This window comes from Thamnophis sirtalis, unplaced genomic scaffold (genome assembly GCF_051295495.1).
Source record: "Thamnophis sirtalis isolate CommonGarterSnake01/CBP01778 unplaced genomic scaffold, rThaSir2_p1.2 scaffold_6, whole genome shotgun sequence".
Classification (NCBI taxonomy): domain Eukaryota; kingdom Metazoa; phylum Chordata; class Lepidosauria; order Squamata; family Natricidae; genus Thamnophis; species Thamnophis sirtalis.
The window spans coordinates 37331914-37350655 of record NW_028261386.1 but is presented as its reverse complement, the minus strand read 5'-3'; the positions used below and the strand labels follow the sequence as shown (position 1 = coordinate 37350655).

Below are 18742 nucleotides of genomic sequence, written 5' to 3'. Positions count from 1 at the left end.
ATTAAAAAGAAAGAGCCAGAGACAGATTGCATTCTTTAGAACAGTGATTACATGAGTTCAAAGCTAGCCATATGATTGTTACTCAAGAACATTCCTTGTGTATTGATTTCAGAACAAACAACACAACAGGCATCAATTCCACAGCAGGTTTTAGGTTCTTCCTCTTTCTGCCTGTTCTGTGGAACTATTGCTACGCCTCCCTGTTGGCTTCTAGCAGTTACGCTCACTTGTAAGTAGCTCTTAAGCAGCAAAACCTTCCAAAACAAGCACTTTAAAAATACCCTTGATTTTTAATATTTTCTGCTGGAGGAGTGGTCACATAGCCCAACTAATTCAGAGATTTTACAGTGCAAGAGAAGAACACAGGTAAGAAAGCAATAACTCGATTTTATTTAGCACTGGCTAGATTGCATTTGTATGCTGTGTATAGTTCTCCGTACTATATTTCAAAAGATATGTGAAGAAGTTAGAGGGAGTCAGAGAGAAGAGCTGTAGAATGAGATGAGGACTTGCAAGCATGTTCTATGAGTGGAGCATATTTAGCGTGCAAAACATAATTTTAAGGGAAAACATAAAAGCTGTTCTCTTTTGAAGCAGCAGGGCATAAATACTGAGAAATCAAGGAAAAATTGAGCTTAATATTAGGAGTAACTTCCTAAAATTACAAACACAACTTGCTTCTTTGGAGATTTTAAAAGAAGAGGCTCAGTTGGATAGTCAGGTTTTTGGGGATGACTTACCAAATTCCCCCATTTAGATTGGATTAGAACAATGTTTCTCAACCTTGGAAACCTCTGGCTGGGGAACTCTGGGAGTTGAAGTCCACACATCTTAAAGGTGCCAAGATTGAGAGACACAAGACTAGAGGATATGTAAGATTTCTAGCATTATCATTCTTACAGGCAGGCTTGTTTATTCAGAATGCAGACAGGTAGCAAGAAACGTCACAGTTGCAATGCTTTGGAATGGAACCAAAAGAAAACCTGAACCTCAAAAAGAACCCTTTCAGAAAGAATCAGAATCTGTAGGTTCATCTTCTGATACCAAAGGATATTTAATCAACACAAATAAATCCACCAGGATATTTGACCTCTGATCTTTTATGAATGAGCTGCCATAGTCTTGGTGGTGCATTACGTTCTTCCACAATGACTACAGCTACCTGCCAGGCTGGAACTGATTTCACCTTTGACGTCCGTATGGGTGTGCCACTGGATACTATTTTAAGCTTCACATGCCAACAGTTCTGCTGCAGAAGTAATTGTGGATAGCAGATCGTAACAACAGCTACACAGAGACAATAGAAATGGATACCAAAACTTCGGGACCAATGCCTGGCTGCCCAGCACCTGAAGATATTCCTTCGGGACTGGCCATTTTTAAAACGATACCATATGCCTTAATCTTGCCAGAGCTGGTAAGTCAACTAACTTATTTTTGTTGTATTTTTTTTTAAACCCCTATCTCCAATTTAACATTGAGAAGTTTTCCACACTATGTAGTGTCACTATAGGAACACAAATCATGTACAAAGCCATAGTGATAACTTCTGGTACTGGTTACTTGTATGATATATGCAGATTTATGCACATATATTTTATGCTAATTGTTCTCATAGTTAACGAAAGGTTTATTAGAAGATTGGTGAACTTTCCATACTTCATTTTATTAACTAAGAATTGCGTATTTGGATCAGCTATGCATCAAAGGACATGCCATATAGCTTCCCATTATTCTTAAAATGTGCACTTTTATATTTAAAGGAGTTGAAACAGCTATCCACAGTTAGCATACAGCACAAAGCATCTAGATTTGTTAGAAGAGAGCTGTGTTAATCTAAAGTACAGCTAGTCCTTGACTTATAACTACAATGGGGACCATAATTTCTGTTGCTAAGCAATACATGTATTAAATAAGTTGCACCTGATTTTCTGACCTTTTGGCCATAGTTGTTAAGTGAATCATGCAGTTGATAAACGAATCAAACTTTCTCCATTAACTCTGCTTGTTGAAAGCTAATTGGGAATGTCATAAATGGTGATCATAAGACCCCAGGATGCTGCAGCTACCATAAATACATGTTGGTTGTCAAGCACCCAAATTTTGATCACACGACTATAGGGGTGTAGTGATTGTCATAAGCATGAGGACTTAAAGATATGAGGATAAGTATTAACTTATAGACTTTTTTATATATTCATATATGTTAAGTATATAATACCCTAACTATGAAGCTGATCATATGATAGCGATTTGGGTGTATATTAAGAGGTCACTCTGTGTTCCTAATTTTCAGAAAACTCTAGCTAGAAACCATTTCAGCAAAGGAATGATTAGCTTGGAGATATTAATAGTGCATTACACTGTTAATGTGGTTTACAAGGCTTGTGGAATTTTTCCTCCACCCTCCCTAATTACTCTCAGATTATTCAGATTGACTGCTGTGAAGTTGAGTAAGATGCTGTGCTCACACAGGACTTGCTTTCTGAAGATATGGATCAATATTTTTCAAACAGTGAATTGTGAAGACAATAATCCAAAAAGCATTGATTTACAGGCTGGGTGTAGCTAGGCATGTGATTTCTTGGATAAAGATTGATTCAACTAAAAGTGCTTCACAGGGGAGAAAGAGCAGAGCTGATTAATTCAGGGACAACCACAGGAAGGTCCATGTAGCAACTTAGAACATTCCCTAATTTATTAAATGAATTCAAGAGTTAAAAAACCCAAAATAATATGTCTAAGGAAGAGAGACGGAAGCATTGCCACTTTTAGTCTCTAGTTCATTAAATAGGATTCTCCAGACTTTGTACAGAGCTGTTTGTAGGGGAGAAGAAAAGAGGAAGAGGAACTTCTGCCCTTTCACCCATTCCTACTCCTAGTAAGTCTAGATTAGAGCCACAAAAAATAATTATACTTCATCAGTCTCGTCAAGGTTTGGGTAACAAACAGAACTGTTATGTGTTGAGGATTCAGCTGGTATCTTGGATTTCATATATCCAGCAGGGAAACAAACCCTAATAGAATGTCTTTGTTTGAATGCAGTTGAATTCAGATTGTTAAGTGCTGAGTATTGACCGTCTTGGAAATTCCCTGTGGTTATATCCCTCTGTGGAACTTGGCTTTCAGGAATTTGTCCTATTTAAAAAAAAATAGAAAATCAAAGTAACTGGTCACTATTACATAGTGTGATAATAAAATTCACTGGGAAGTAGCGGCATTGCGGTCTGTATTTTGCTTCACTTGGAGAACTTTCAGGAAGTTATAATTCAAGAGTTGTAAAACATGGCAGAGTGACTTTGTTATTGCATGAGCATGGATTTTAACGCAAATAGAGGTGTGTGTATGTGTGTATGTGTTTTTATGTATTATGTATTTTTTATTTATCTGAAAACTTCAGCAGAGATTGTAAAAATCAGAGGTGGTGTTCAGCCACTTCTGACTGGTTCTGGTGAACTGGTACCGGGCATTTTGAGTAGTTCGGAGAACTGGCAAATACCACCTCTGGCTGGCTCTGCCCCATCTTTTCTCTGCCTCCCGAATCTCAGCTGATTGGGCATCCCAGCTGATCGGCTGGGTCTTCTTCTGTTGCCCTGCACAGAAAAATGGAGCTGGAAAGCAGGTTAATGGGGCGGGGAGGGAATGGGGATTTTACAGTATCCTTGCCCTGCCCCAACGACCAAGCCTCGCCCCACCCCGCCTACAGAAGCAATAGTAAAAAAATTTGAATCCCATCACTGGTGTAAATAGTAAGGAAGATTACTTTCTTTGAGATATGCAATCTCGGTTGTCAAGGCAACCAGTGATAAAATATATTTTAAGTCCAAGCTACCAGATAACATTTGGAAGCAGCACAGACAGATACCTCTCCAATTCACTGAAGTATAAAAGTGAGGAGAGCACACCAAAACCAGACTTGAAGATTCTGTTATCATAGTGAATCTTAATAAAGGCAGTTTTGGCCTTTTTGTGGAGTTGATGTTTTTGTCTGGTCTACCCAGTGGGGCTGAGAGCTTATAATAAAAATTGAAGCAAGCAAGAAAACAATAGCATGTTAGTTATTGTCTTCATTGCAATATTGCTCCAGAAACCATTACTCAATGTAGACAATGCATCTTCAAACCCATGGTGGCATAGGAGGGCCCAATGACTCTAATAACAGGGGTTGTGCTCAGGCATAAAAAATGGGCAGCTCAGTGGAAGAGGGTTTCTGTTTTTCACAATCAGTGACACAATTGACAATTTGCATGAGAGAGCAACATGAAAGTCTGGTGAATTGCTACAAATGACAAGCTTAGGGGAAGAGGTTGATTTAAATTGCATAATTGTGCGTGAAACATATATTTAAAAATACTTATTTCTTTGAGTGGTGGGGCAAGGAAGGCTATTCATGAAGGATATTGTGACAAAAACTAAATATAAACTGGAATATGGCTGCTTATATGGGAATCAAAGTTAAGATGAGATACAGGAGCATGTCTTTTGATTTTCTTTACCCCAAATCCTTTTTTATTTCTTCCCGTTCCTTCAAATATTCAAGCACATCTGGATCCCAGATGTTTCTTTACTTTTTTGTGTGTATGGCCAGAAGCAACCTAGACAATGTCACTAGAGCAGCAATATTCTGCACTCAAAACTATCTGCAACACAATGAAGACGTATTTTTCTCTTAATTGAATGTTTATCTTTCTTCTATGAGCTCAAGGCTACATCCATTGATTTACTACAACAACTCTGGGAAGTAAAATTGGCTTTAGAAAAATGACTGGTACAAAGTATAATTCTATAGCTAAGCATAGACTTGAAGCTGCACCTGGCTAGTTCAGTTTAGAATGTAGTTTTGTACAATATGGTCTTTGGGCATGTGAATATTGCACCAGCTATAATTTTTTTTTTAGAATTTATAGAAACCACAATTATAATACAGTTGCAACTGTACTTCCTATGCAAAGAACCTGCAGTTTACAAACAACAAAATGACATAGACAGATAACACTATGGCTTTACATAAAACAATATGTGGAAGTTTCATTCTGAATGCTTTTAATTTTCAATGCATATTCCTGCACTCTCCATCTTGACGGACCTGTTTGATAATATCTCAGCAAGGGGGAGCATTAGCTTTCTTGACAGTGATCCTTGCTCACTTGCATTCAGTGGGTGTGTGCCTGCTGATAGGTAATCTAAAGAGTTCAACATCTTCAGATGGAGTTTTTATTTTTCTTTCTTTCTTGGAAATGAAGTGGGAGTGCTGGGTATTTCTGGAAACACCTTTACAAAGTATGCTGATAAAGGTATGCAAGAATCTGACAGCCAAAGAGAATGGGAAGGGCCGTCATGTTCTTTGGAATTAATGAACCTTAAAGTGCACCATCTGTACATATCTTCCAAATGTAATGATAGGTGTTTTTCACTGTCTGATTCATAATGTTTTCTCTGAATAATGACTCGTTTTATACATATAATATTTCAGGAAATCCCGTTTAAGGATCTCTGTTTGATTCTAAGTTGACATTTTGTGTAAAACAGATCAGAATCAGATAGAAAATCACTGCTCTTATTCAATTTTGCTTACACTGACTTCTTCAAGATTTTGAGCAAGTTTTTTTCTTCTTCTTGCTATAGCTACAGATGCCAGTGACAGGACTTGAGACATTACCAACACCAGGAATCTGTTTTAATAGAGCCTAGGATTAGGGAGACAACTGCATTTGCATTCGTTCCATTATAAATACAGCTTTTCTTCAGATCTCCCCTTGGAATTGGGGAAGATTGGATAAAATAGTGACCACATCTATTTATATCCTGTTCTAAAGCAATTTAGATTGCGGGATAGTCACCATAACTCTTGGAGAAGACTTCTTAGGTTTCATCTTTATCTTACATTTTCTCTCCCTCTCTATCAAATGAACAGCAACACGTTTCTTAATATCAATTGCTGGAAATCATAAGGACGATGTTAGATTGTCCAATTTCCTGTTGGAACAGGAAGAAATGTTGGATTAGGCAGGCTTCTGCTCTGGTTGATGATCACTGCAATTGGCTGTTATTTTAATGTGGATTTGTTGAAATGGCTTATTGATGACACAAAGGGAAGATAGGCAGTCAATATCATTTTTTTCTCACTGTTTTAGTATATTTTATTTTCATTTTCATACACTCACATGTATACCCCATACAGTATTAAACAGTAATTGCATCAATTCCTCTTGTTGACAATGCCCCAGAAAATAAAAGCCCAATATACCTCTTCCATTCTCCATACCAATATCATTCATGGGTGATATCCACCAAAAGAACTATAACACTGAATCTGGCTAGGTTTGTGGCATAGGTGCGTATGTAACACAATCCTATGCATGACAGCTTAGAAACATGTGTCTTTAGCAGGGAACTACAGGTAGATGCATCCACAGCACAACTTTATACATGTTTACATAGAGCTTGCATACAAAGGCAAGTATACATGCAACTGTTGTCTGGAGAGATAGGATTGCAATTTTAAGTCAGCCAGAGGTCCAACATATGCCACAATGATGCCATAGCATCATTTGCACTGACGTAATGATACATATAATGTTATTTGTTCACCCTTCACTCTAAGGACAATCACAATCAAGATGAGTGAAAAATGGATAAGGATACAGCAGGCTATTTGTGAGATGAGAATTCAAATTTATGTTGGCCCTAATCAACATGGGGGTTTCTACTGGTTCAGCCCGGTTCGGCCAAACCAGTAGTGGTATGCCAGCCTAGGTTGCAGAACTGGCAGCGACCCAGGCTGGCCACACCCCCGAACCGGTTCCCTCGTCGCTGCCATCGCTGCCATCTTTTTTTTTTAGTTCTATGCATGTGCAGAACAATTTTCATTGAACTGTGCATGTGTGCCCATGCACAAAGCGTGCATGCGTGAACTGGCAGTAACACCGAATTCCTCCCCTGGCCCTGTATGTATGTATGTATGTATGTATGTATGTATGTATGTATGTATGTATGTATGTATATAAATAATTTAGATCACAATTCTAAAAGGAGAAACCTCACTGAATACAATAAATATGCACAAAACTGAACTAAAAATGTACTATTGTCCCACTGCTCAGAATATGGTGACAGATGGTGGTGATGAGGAATTTTGTTGTTTAAGATGCTAAGACCACCCTTTGTTTAGCACAATTATTTATATACTTGCAAGGCTGCTTTACTCTCTATGGAATAAGTCATTTAAAATATTTATCATTATGCACATTGCTTTTTTTAAAATAAAAGATTTGTAATGCCTTAACATTTTTAGGAAAAAAAATAGACTAAGTATATTACAATTTTAAACAACTTTTTATATATTTATGACATAAAGCTTTTTTTCATAATTTGTCCTGCTGCTCATAAGGAGAGAGATCAAATTCATGATTTGATCAGAGATTCATGAAGCTAACCTTCTACCCACTTCACAAAGGACAAATGCGATTAGAGTTGTAACTGCCAGCTTCATGTTCTAATCATATATTCTGTATTCCACCAATGCACACATTTGCTGTTAAATTAGTGTCAAGATAAGATAAACAATATTAAGATATCAGATGGTTAGTTGAATTCCTGAACCTAGATTTGAAAAGGAGTGGTTAACCTTGGATGAGTAATTGTATCTACATTAATTGATTGCAACCTGCCCTGTACATAGCTTTAATAGAAGCCTGTAAACCTATGAGAAAAACTGATCCATTCTTTTCAACTACAAAATACCATTCTTTGTCAATTTTTACAGGTAGTCCTCAAGTAACGAATGTAATGGAGCTTGCCCATTCCATTTGAATCTTTAGGATTCGTAGGAGTGAATCTCGTACCTTGAATGAGATCACCCCCTGCTTTTCATCCACACATTCGCTAATTGAATATGCAGTTTGTTAAGTGCACATGAGGGTGGGGAAGGCCATGGGGGGGGCTAGTGATGGAACAGGCCCCCAAGGCCTCCCCAACCCTCTTAGATAGCTCATGCTTCCCCCTCCCTTCCTGCCGCCCCAGACTCACTTATCTGACAAGATCTGCCTTTGAGGGAAGGGAGAGTCATTGCAAGCTCCTGAGTGCCCTGATATTGCACGAGTTCAGGCACTTATCCTCTTTTCCAGAGACTGGGTGCCTGAACTCTCACGAGATCACAGACCCTAGAAAATTTCATTCTGGATGTGAAAAGTGTTTGAAGTGCCTTTGTCCTGCTCCCCCACCAACTCCTTTCTGCCAGCACCAGAACAGTTTTCATCCGGAAAAGTGAAAAGCCATCCGCCCAGTTTTTAAGTTCCCCATTTGCAAGGAAATGAAGATTCCAGCCCGCGTCGGTTCTCCATTCAGGTGAAAAGTGTTTGAGCATCAATGGGATGCTTAGAAATGGAGCCATCCTCTCCGTTTCAAGCACCACTTAGGTACCCATACAGTTTTTGCTTGCTTTTTATTGCATAAGAGCAAGTTAGGCCTAGTGGTTAAATCACTGGGCGAAAAGTGGGAGACCCTGAATTCTAGTCCTTCCTTAGCCATGAAAACTAGCTGGATGACTTTGGGTCAATCTTTCTATCTCTCAGTCCAACTCGCCTCAGAGGGTTGTTTTTGTCTGGAAAATAGGAGAAGGAAGTTGTCTTGGATATGTTTGCTGCCTTATGTTTTTTGTAAAAATAATAAAGGTGGGATACAAATAAATAAATAATAGACAAAAAGATCAAGCTATTAAAAATGACCCAATTCTCTCCACTTGTTATTTATAAAATGCTCTGGTGGCGGCAGCAGCAGAAGCAAAAGCTATACTGAAGTACATAACTTGTCATTTACTTATTTTTCATGATACTTCCATAATAAGACTGACCTTCTTTGGAAATTGCTTTGGCAGATAACGAAGGACAGTAGAGAACACCGATAAAACCTTGCAGTGAAGAATAAATATAGTCCAGTTCAGTCCCCAAGTATTAGCTATAGGGCGAAAGTCTCAATTCCTCAGACTTCCATTTAGGCAAATTTGGATGTAATGGACAAAATTTTACTTGGCACAATTCTTCAGACTTCAGTTTTATTTCATATTTTCATTTCCTAAGCAGACTGGACTATTGATATACAATACCATTGCATAATTGATGTTTCAGTGGAATTTGCATTCATTTATGTCACTTGTGCAAATGATGACTCAGGGCACAAGTGACATAAATTAGTGACATTCATTTATTTAAAATTGGATTTAACATGGACAATCAGATTTAATGGACATCCCTTTTCCCAAAGTGTCTCTGGAGATTCTCAGTCATCCAGGTCATGGTTGTCCCAAAGGTGCTTTTTTCAAGAAGCAACTGGAATTTCTGCTTTTTCTTTGAAAGCGTTTCGCTTCTCATCCAAGAAGCTTCTTAGCTCTGACTGGATGGTGGGGAAACGCCTTCAAAGAAAACCCCCAAAGTCCAATTGCCTTTTGAAAAAGCTTCAGGTTTTACTTTTTTAACAACAGTTTTCTTAATGGATTATTTTGGTTTGTACTATATGTTGTCCAGGATGGAATTATTGAATATCATTGTTTAAAATATTAGTATTCTCATTAGGATTCAATGTGCAGTCATATAATATAAATACACTGTAGTCATTCTCTAGTTAATTTTTTCCTGTCTCATGCATTTGGTTTTTTTTCTTCTTAATTTAGCTTTTAAAATTTTTTTTGTTTTGTTGTTTTTTCTGTCCAAAGAAAAAAAATGAAAAAAGACAAGGACTGGTTCTCTTTTGTGTTGTGCTCCCCATGAAAAAATATTGGTGGTTTTGCACTTTGTCCACTTCATATCAACCATAATATATGCACATATTATTCATCTAAGGAAATTATTTTTTAATTTGGATTAGAAATTTCTTAGGAAGGAAAAAAACCCTGCTGATGTTGCATATTTTCATAACAGCCTAATGCAAACATATTTAGAATTAATTAATTAAATAATATAAATACTTATTCTTCCTGAGGATCATTCCTGATGGAGCCAGTATAATACTGGAAAAGGAAGAGGATATAGAAAGCTGGAACTAGTTTCATATACATTCAGTTTTCAGACCCTGAGATGGTTCAACAATGATTGGTGCAACATCCTGCTAGCTTTTAAGATTACATATGAAACACTTGTCCATTTAAGCTTCAGTTGGACATTTTGTACATGGATGTGTTGCTGTTAGTGTGTTTACTCTGCTGCTTTAAGATAGATCATTTTACATGGTGGTATTATTTGTACTTTAGCCTTCTGCTCCAGAGTTGCATTTTAATCAGGAGTGGGTTCCTGCCAGTTCTAACTCTTCTATAGAAGAGGTTCCACAAATCTACCGTGCAGTTTAGAACCGGTTCCAGCTTCCTCCCCCCGCCTGTCCGCACCACGCTTGCCCAGCCCGCCACTCACTGATCGGCTGGCTCACCAATCACTCCGCCTGCCTCTAAGAGTCCTATCTAAACCTTAAAGCCTTAAAGCTGTCAAGTTTGAATACCCCTGGGTTTTTTTTTCTTAAGGGTTAGGGGTACAAGGGACTTGTAACTTGACAGCTTTAAGACTTGCACACTTCAATGCCAGAGTTCCTGAGCCAACATGACTGGAGGAGGAATTCTGGGAGTTGAAGTCCATAAGTCTTAAAGCTGTCAAGTTTGAACACCCCTGGGTTTTTTTCTAAAGGATTAGGGGTGCAAGGGTCTTGTAACTTGACTTGCGTGCTTCAAATGCCAGAGTTTCTGAGCATTCTGAGCATTCTGAACATTTTGGTTGCTAACTAAGAGTGTTGTTAAGTGAGTTTCACCACATTTTACAAGCTGGCCACGCCCACCCAGTCACATGGCTGGCAAGCCACTCCCACCCAGTCACATGGCTGGCAAGCCACTCCCACCCAGTCACATGGCCGGCAAGCCACTCCCATGAAACAGGCCACATCTACAGAAGAGGTTGTAAAATTTTTTGAAACCCACCATTGATTTTAATGAAATGTATAAATCAACCAATCAACCAAATAAATAAATACAGACATAAATCAGAGATTAAACCAATCTGAAATATAAAAAAGGTCAATGATAATCATTTGCATTTCAACATTTTTCACTTTGACAGATCTTTGGCTGCTGGGTTTGGATCCTCGTAGCAGCTACCACGGTGTATTTCCCTTTGCTGCAAGGATGGGTCATGTACGTCTCGGTCAGCTCCTTTGTCATCTCCTTTCTGCTCCTCCTGAGTTACTTGTTTGGCTTCCATAAAAAGGTTGAATCCTGGAGAATTCTGGTAAGGTGGCAACAACTCCGGTAGCTTAAAAAGATTTGAAGTGGGTAAATACTCTCAGATCACGAATGGGCTGCTTACTAGAATGACTTTGGTCTGTACTTGATATGCAATTCTGCATAATAATGAATATAGCCTGAAGAATTCCACATTTCCTTCTTGTTTTTTAACACTGTCCGTATCTGCTTCTCTTTTCTTTTAGGACAGTCTTTACCATGGAGCCACAGGCATTTTTTACCTGAGCGCTGCTGTGTTGCAGGCAAATGCAACAATCCGTTCAGAGAGTGAAGTGGCAGCAGATTTTATCCCTCGCTATTATCAGCTCAATGTTGCAGCCACGGTAAGAACTTCACATCACCTGAATAACCTGTTCCATTTGAAAGCTCACACTTCAGTTCTTGCTGGTGACATTTTACTGCTGGAACCAGAATGAAAATAGTAGGGCAGCCCCTGCTAGGATCATCATTTCAAAAAGTGTTCTTTTACCCCCTCAGATACTTCATCTGTTTCCTATCGTAAAACTCTTTCACTTAAATACATGCTTTGCTGTTTTTATGAAGAAAGTACTAAGTCTTAAGTCCAGCCACAGTAAGGAAGTTCTTAATAGACACAACTTCACTCATAGTCTATAGAGATTCTCAGTCATCCAGGTCATGGTTTTCCCAAAGGTGCTTTTTTCAGGAGGCAACTGGATTTCCTTGTTTTTTCTTTGAAGACGTTTCGCTTCACATCAAAGACGGTTCTTCAGCTCTCCTAGGATAGTGGAATTCTTCCATTCCCCAGTATCCTGTCAAACTGAAGAAGCTTCTTGGATGAGAAGTGAAACGTCTTCAAAGAAAAAGCAAGGAAGTCCAGTTGCCTCCTGAAAAAAGCACCTTTGGGACAACTCAACTCATAGGTCGCAAGCTAGATCATCTTTGTTCTGAATTGTTGTTTGCATTAAATCAGTGCTTAATGAACCTGGATAAATTACACAATACTGGGTAAAAAGTGGTTTTTCTTTGGAAAACAACATACAAATCCACAACAGGGACATTTAAATTGAGTTAAAGATTGCCATGTGTACCAAAAAATATTTGTAAATCTCCCAAAGTATTCCTATTAAGATGAAAGTTGATGAAATTACCAATGCAAATTTGTTGAAATGACAAAGGCTAAACTTAATGATATTATTTTTATAATGTATATCTCTTTCTCCTTCCTTCCTTCCTTCCTTCCTTCCTTCCTTCCTTCCTTCCTTCCTTCCTTCCTTCCTTCCTCCCTCCCTCCCTCCCTCCCTTCTTCCTCCCTCCCTCCCTCCCTGCCTCTTTCTTTCTTTCTTTCTTTCTTTCTTTCTTTCTTTCTTTCTTTCTTTCTTTCTTTCTTTCTTTCTTTCTTTGATTTTTTAAAAAACATTTTTGTTATACTGTGAACCCCACAATCAGGTGCCACCTAATTTAAATAAATTAAATTAAACGACATTTCAATTTTGTAAATTTACTTTTGGTTTGGCTTCAGCTGTTACCTTTTGGAATACAGGCCCTGCTCATCAAAGGCCAAATGTGACTCTTAATGGCTCAAGTATGCACAAAGACCTGTTGTAAAGCAGTATTAACTTTCATATAGCATGTGCCCTGCTTTATGGGTCAAGCATGTCTAACCCTACATATTTATAATGTTGATTTATAATGAAGTACACTTTTCTATTGAAGAAGCCTTCCCTTTCCTTCAATGTAGGGTTGTAGGGTAAACAAGACATGAAAATACAGAGCAAGAGTTGATAAAATATATAGACTTGTCAAATGTTCTATAAATTCTCCAATTAATAAACAAAATAATTATTTTAGGAGGTTTTGAGTGTAAACAGTATAATGGACTTGCAAACTAAACTACTCCATCAGACTGTAGGAGTTTAACTCAAAAAGAGGAGCCTAAATGATGGGCCCTGAGCATCAGATAAGCATTCCTAGCATAAGATGGTTTGTTCATCCTACATGTTCTTTCTGGTTAATGGTAAATTTAATCTGCTTTCCAGGCCAAACAGGTATACAAAGAAACTCCTGGTTCATTAGGAAGGCCTGCTCTTTGATACCTGGGTATTTTGGAGGAAGGACTACAGTTCGCATTCCATTACAAAAATAGAAGTTGTATGGTAACACCTTTGGAGGCCAGGAGCCTGGAAAGTTAGAAACTATGTGACAAAACTGGTTTCTACTGTGTTGTCTCAGATTTTTTTCACCTTCATTTTGTCCTTCAATAATCCAGCAAGCTGGGTAGCTGAAAGAGAAACAGGCGTGAGGTTAGGTCCTGACTCATTTGAAACTGAATTTGCAACTATTCCTAGTTTGAGATGCTAACTTGCTTTGGGAATGGGAATAATAATAATGTTGCCATTTTTTCCCTTTTTCAGTTGTTTGCTTTCATCACTACGCTGCTGTATATTTTGCATGCCTTCAGCAACTACTACCACTGAAATGACAGGAGCTGGAGTCTGTATACCCAAACTAACAGTTAAGGTTTAAGAAGATAATTCAGTTGCAACTGAATTCACCCATCAGCTGGCACGATCTCATTTTAGGTGAAGCAAACACATGTTTGTTAACACCTGTATTGTGGCATATTGCTGAGTTCTGTATGTAAAACTACTCAAATTTACTGTAATCTGATCCTTGATTTCTCATGCCTGTAATTATCCCAAATCATTATTTTCCCCCCTCATATCAAACCCTCCATAAATAATGTACATAAAATAGGGGGAATTTTTGAACTTTCTGTCTTCAGTGAACTATCTTCACATTTCCTCTTCTGTGAAGGAATTCTTGTTGGTTTGCTATGGCATCTTGCCCATGGCAGAAGATTCATATTCTCAGGTGGCCAGTTCCCAATTCACACAAACCCTAAATAAAATAGTGTATAGCAGTGTTTCTCAACATTGGCAGCTTGTAGACATGTGGACTTCAACTGGCTGAGGATTTCTGGAAGTTGAAGTCCACATAAGTTGCCAAGAATGAGAAACGCTGGGTATAGAATTATAATGCTACACGATTCAGTGTATGCCTTAAAATATATCTTCCAATCTCTTGTATTTGCAAGTCACAGGAAAGGTTGTGTAGTGGTTGGCAACCTTAGGCAGCATGCCTGTTTTCTAATTGATAAAGCTTCCAGAGAATTTCGGATTCCTCTACAACACTGCTTGCAAACTATTTCCCATTTTGGATGCAACAAATTATTCATTAAGGCTACAGCAAATAATCTGTTGCCTCCAAATGGCCTGGGGAATAATTATCAAGATGTCTGGGAAGAGAAATTCACACACATTATGGTAGCTGTGATATAAATGATTTTTATCTCATTAACTTTATGTGTGATTTCTATCTTAAGTAAGTATGAAGCTAAAGTGGCAACATAATACAAAAATACCATCTGTTTACCTATTGGGGTGCACACTCGCACAAAAAAAGCAAGATTCCTCCTGTGAACTGAAGAAGACTCATCCTGTCCTGATGTTAACTAAAATTGAAAATGCTGTGCAAATAGTATCCCTTTTGGTAATGTTAATATATGTAAAAGTATTCTGCTCTTTGTTATTACAATATATAGACTGTTTGTTTTGATGTAGAAACATGAAGTAACTTATTGATAAACTTGTGTTTTTTTGTTCTGTTTTATGCTGATGTTTCAGTTAACTATCTTTTGCCAATGAATATAACTAACTTTGCCAAACCATGCAAGTGTTTTAATTGCTGCTTTATGAGTGGGGTTGTGCCATTGCAGATGCAAAAAACATATTAAGGGTATAATTTTATCAACAATTGTAGGCATCTTTAAACTATTATGTAGGAACTACAAAATATGTACATGTCAAGATTGAACCTTTAGGAGCTTTAGGAACTCTTGCCAAAACTTTGCTGTAAACTACACTCACATCCCACACACACAGTTGTAAATGTGTGTGACTGTTAGGGGTTACAACATGCATAGGCCATAATTTATTTTTAATTTCATTCATCTATCTCTGGATTCAAAGTACCAGTGCCCATAGTTGCTTCCAGCTTTTGTCCTAAGAATAAAACAGCCACAAACTCTTCTGCTCTGAAATATATGGGGATGTGTTGGGAATGTGACTTGTATTGCAACGTGTCAAGATACTGCTGAGGTATACTATATCTGTACATAGAGAAATGTAGGCACCAAAATTACTTTTTAGATTTTTTTAAAGGTAATTTAGAGCTCATTTGGGTTTAGGACTTTGAAGTGCTGTGATTTTTTAAATTTCCTTTGCTGTACCACCAACTGCCAAAATCGTTCATCATGATGTCAACATTACTAAATATTTTCTGATGTGGAAAATGCTTTCCTCCATCAAATTAGAACATATATTTTTAAGTGACTAAAATTTTACAAAATCAACACAATGCAACATCAACTTTTTTCCATGAAAAGATAGCATTAACACATGCAATTAAACATTGAAGGGAGGTTTCAAGCAACTTCCCCACAGCTTCAGCCTAAAACTGTCTACCCTGGACCTCACTCCATTCCTAAGAGGTCTGTAAGGGGGCGTGCATAAGTGCACCAGCATGCCTACCATCCCTGTCCTACTGTCCCCATTTATTTGTACTCATTTCTTTTGTTCATGTCCATGTTTATACTTATACCTGTTATCTTGTACATGTTTGACAAACTAAATAAAAAAACTTTTTTTTCCGAGAGAAAAGGATTGCTGATTTCTGAAGCGGTTCAGCTCTTCCAAGTTATGTCTGACTATTCAAAGTTATGATGGCGCTGAAAAAAATGGCTCATGACTGGTCCTTGCACCAACAACCATCAGTCTCCCAGTGTTCACTGTTGCGATTTTGAGAGCTTGGTTACCATCAGCATTTGTGGTTGCATATGGTGAAGTGATCACCATTTGCAATCTTTCTAGCTGGCTTCCGACAAAGTCAATGAGAAAAGTGGCAGGGAGTCACAGGTTGCAGTCATGTGATGTCTTATTTAAGGACTTTGCTTAGCAATGGAGCTGTCGGTCCCAATTAGTGTCATTAAGCGAGGAATCCCTGTACCTTCAGTGGGCTAGTTAGAGAACATTAGTGCACATTGCCTTGTCTATGAATGCAGGTAGTCCTTGTTTATTGACTGTCTTGTACTAATGACTATTTGGGCTTCCCACGGTGATAAAAAAATTAATGTTGGAACCAGTCCATGCATTTACAACCTTCTCAGTCTTTAAAGCAAAGGAAAACTGAAGTAAGCTCATAAGCACAACCCTGGTTTCACTTAAAGACCACTTAACTTAATGACCAAATTGCCAGAATCAATTATAAATCTATAAAAACAGTAGAAATGCTACTATTTTTGTATACATGCACATATGTTGAAAATGTCAAGGCTGTCATTACAGGTAGTCATCAACTTACAACCATCTTGTGTAGTGGTTAGAGTGCAGATCTGCAGGCTACATCTGCTGATCACCAGCTGCCAGCAGTTTGGCAGATCGAATCTCACCAGGCTCAAGGTTGACTCAGCCTTCCATCCTTCCAAGGTGGGTAAAATGAGGATCCAGATTGTTGTGGGCAATATACTGACTCTGTAAACTGCTTAGAGAGGTCTGGAAAGCACTGTGAAGCGGTATATAAGCTAAGTGCTATTGCTAAGTGCTATTACCTTTTGTGACCTTCTGACAAGCAAAGACAATGGGAAAGCCAGATTCACTTAACAACTGGGTCACTAGCTTAACGAGAGCAATGTTTCACTTTACTGTGGCAAGGAAGGTTGTCTGTAACATGGGGCAAAATTGCTCCTGATTGAGTTTGATGCTTGGTGACTTCACATCCACATCCATGTAACAAAGGTAACATTTACTACTGCTTTCTTCTGGAAATTCTTTTTCACCTCCTAATGTTACTGGAAGGGCTGATAATCCTTGGTAGTCTCCCATCTAAGGGTTCACCCTTTCTCACCCTGGTTAGCTGCCAAGACAAGATCATCAGAGTCCTGTCAGTTGCATTGCCCAAGTCCTTTCGAAGGGATTGGATATTTTTCCAATGAGTTGCTTAATTATCCACTGGATGTATTTTTAAGATAAAGGGTTCAGAGCATATCCCTCATCAGAGAGTCATCATCAGAAAGGAGCAAGAAACACAGAAATAATGAAATTAGCAATTACAGAATTGGATGAGATCCCAAAGAGCCATTTTTACCAGCACAGAAGTCTACATTAGAAAGTAATTAATGAGTAAGTAATCTATTATATAGTGCATAGCATGTCATACAAAAGAGAAGTGAAGCCTAATTTTAAGATCTCTGAAAGGAATGGGTCAAAAAAATTATAAGCACAGACAGAAATTCTATATAATACAAAGCTTCACTTGTGAGCTGAGCATCCCCCACTCTTAAAAAGCATGTAAATGTGCATGGAGACAGGTAATTCTCAATTTACAATCTTTCTTTTAGTGACCATTCAAAGTTACAGCAGCATTGAAAAAAGTGACTTATGACCATTTTTCTCACAACCATTGCAGCATCCTTGTGGTCACATGATCAAAATTCAGAAGCTTGGCAACTGGCTCAGATTTATAATGGTTGCAATGTTCTAAGGTCATTTTGTACCTTTTGACAAGCGAAGTCAATGAGGAAACCAGATTCATTTAACAACTGTGCTACTAACTTAGAACTGCAGTGATTCACTTAACAACTGTGGCAAGAAAGCAATAAAATGGGGCAACACTCACTTAACTGTCTCACTTACTTTTAGCTCAATTACCAGTATTACTATGCACTATACACACATATATAGACTGCATATACTTATTAGGTGCATATGTACACATGTACGCATACACATAACTACATGCATACATATATACTTGCTAGAGGCTGTGTTTAAAAAAATAGCATTAACAATGTATAATTATCAATTAAAGGTAACAAAACTGCTAGAGGCTGTGTTTAAAAAAACAGCATTAACAATGTATAATTATCAATTAAAGGTAACAAAACTGCTAGAGGCTGTGTTTAAAAAAACAGCATTAACAATGTATAATTATCAATTAAAAGTAACAAAACTGATGTCAACTGTCTTGCCAACCCTTTCCCATTTCAGTGCCCACATATCATTCTCAGACACATAAATGTAAGTGCACACACATACACATATGCACCTACATACACCTTTTTTCCAGCAGACACAACAAAAAGGAAAGAAGAAGCAACCCAGGATTAAAAGGGTGGGGCAGCTGCCCTGGGAAGGCAGAAAAAGGGGAGGGGAAGGGAGGGAGGGAGGGAGGGAGGGAGGAAGGAAGGAAGGAAGGAAGGAAGGAAGGAAGGAAAAAGAAAGAAAGAAAGAAGTGAACAATGTGGACTGAGATGATGGGAGGGAAAGAGGTAATTGGCAAGAAAACAAAGAAAACAATGAAAAACCTTGTGTCTTTCAGTATGAAAAAAAAAAGATTAAAATTCCCCAAATAGCCCCTCCTTAGAAATGACTAATCTTTGAACTATTTTAA

At 38.0% G+C, this 18742-nt stretch overlaps 1 protein-coding gene across 1 annotated transcript; it reads left to right on the top strand.

Moving 5' to 3' along the window:
* Nucleotides 1-1123: 1123 nt before the first annotated feature.
* On the top strand, nt 1124-14901 carry MALL (mal, T cell differentiation protein like). Its single transcript, XM_087717616.1, has 4 exons — nt 1124-1417; nt 11094-11261; nt 11461-11598; nt 13648-14901. Exons 1-4 carry the CDS (start codon nt 1307-1309, stop codon nt 13708-13710), a joined length of 480 nt encoding a protein of 159 aa, XP_087573742.1. The 5' UTR covers nt 1124-1306; the 3' UTR covers nt 13711-14901.
* Nucleotides 14902-18742: the final 3841 nt, after the last annotated feature.

Excerpts from the sequence above, each read along its gene's own strand:
- MALL (XM_087717616.1), top strand. The coding sequence starts at position 1,307 with ATGGATACCAAAACTTCGGGACCAATGCCTGGCTGCCCAGCACCTGAA. Across the intron at positions 1,418-11,093 it reads CCTTAATCTTGCCAGAGCTG|ATCTTTGGCTGCTGGGTTTG; the intron begins GTAAGTCAACTA and ends TCACTTTGACAG. Across the intron at positions 11,262-11,460 it reads TTGAATCCTGGAGAATTCTG|GACAGTCTTTACCATGGAGC; the intron begins GTAAGGTGGCAA and ends CTTTTCTTTTAG.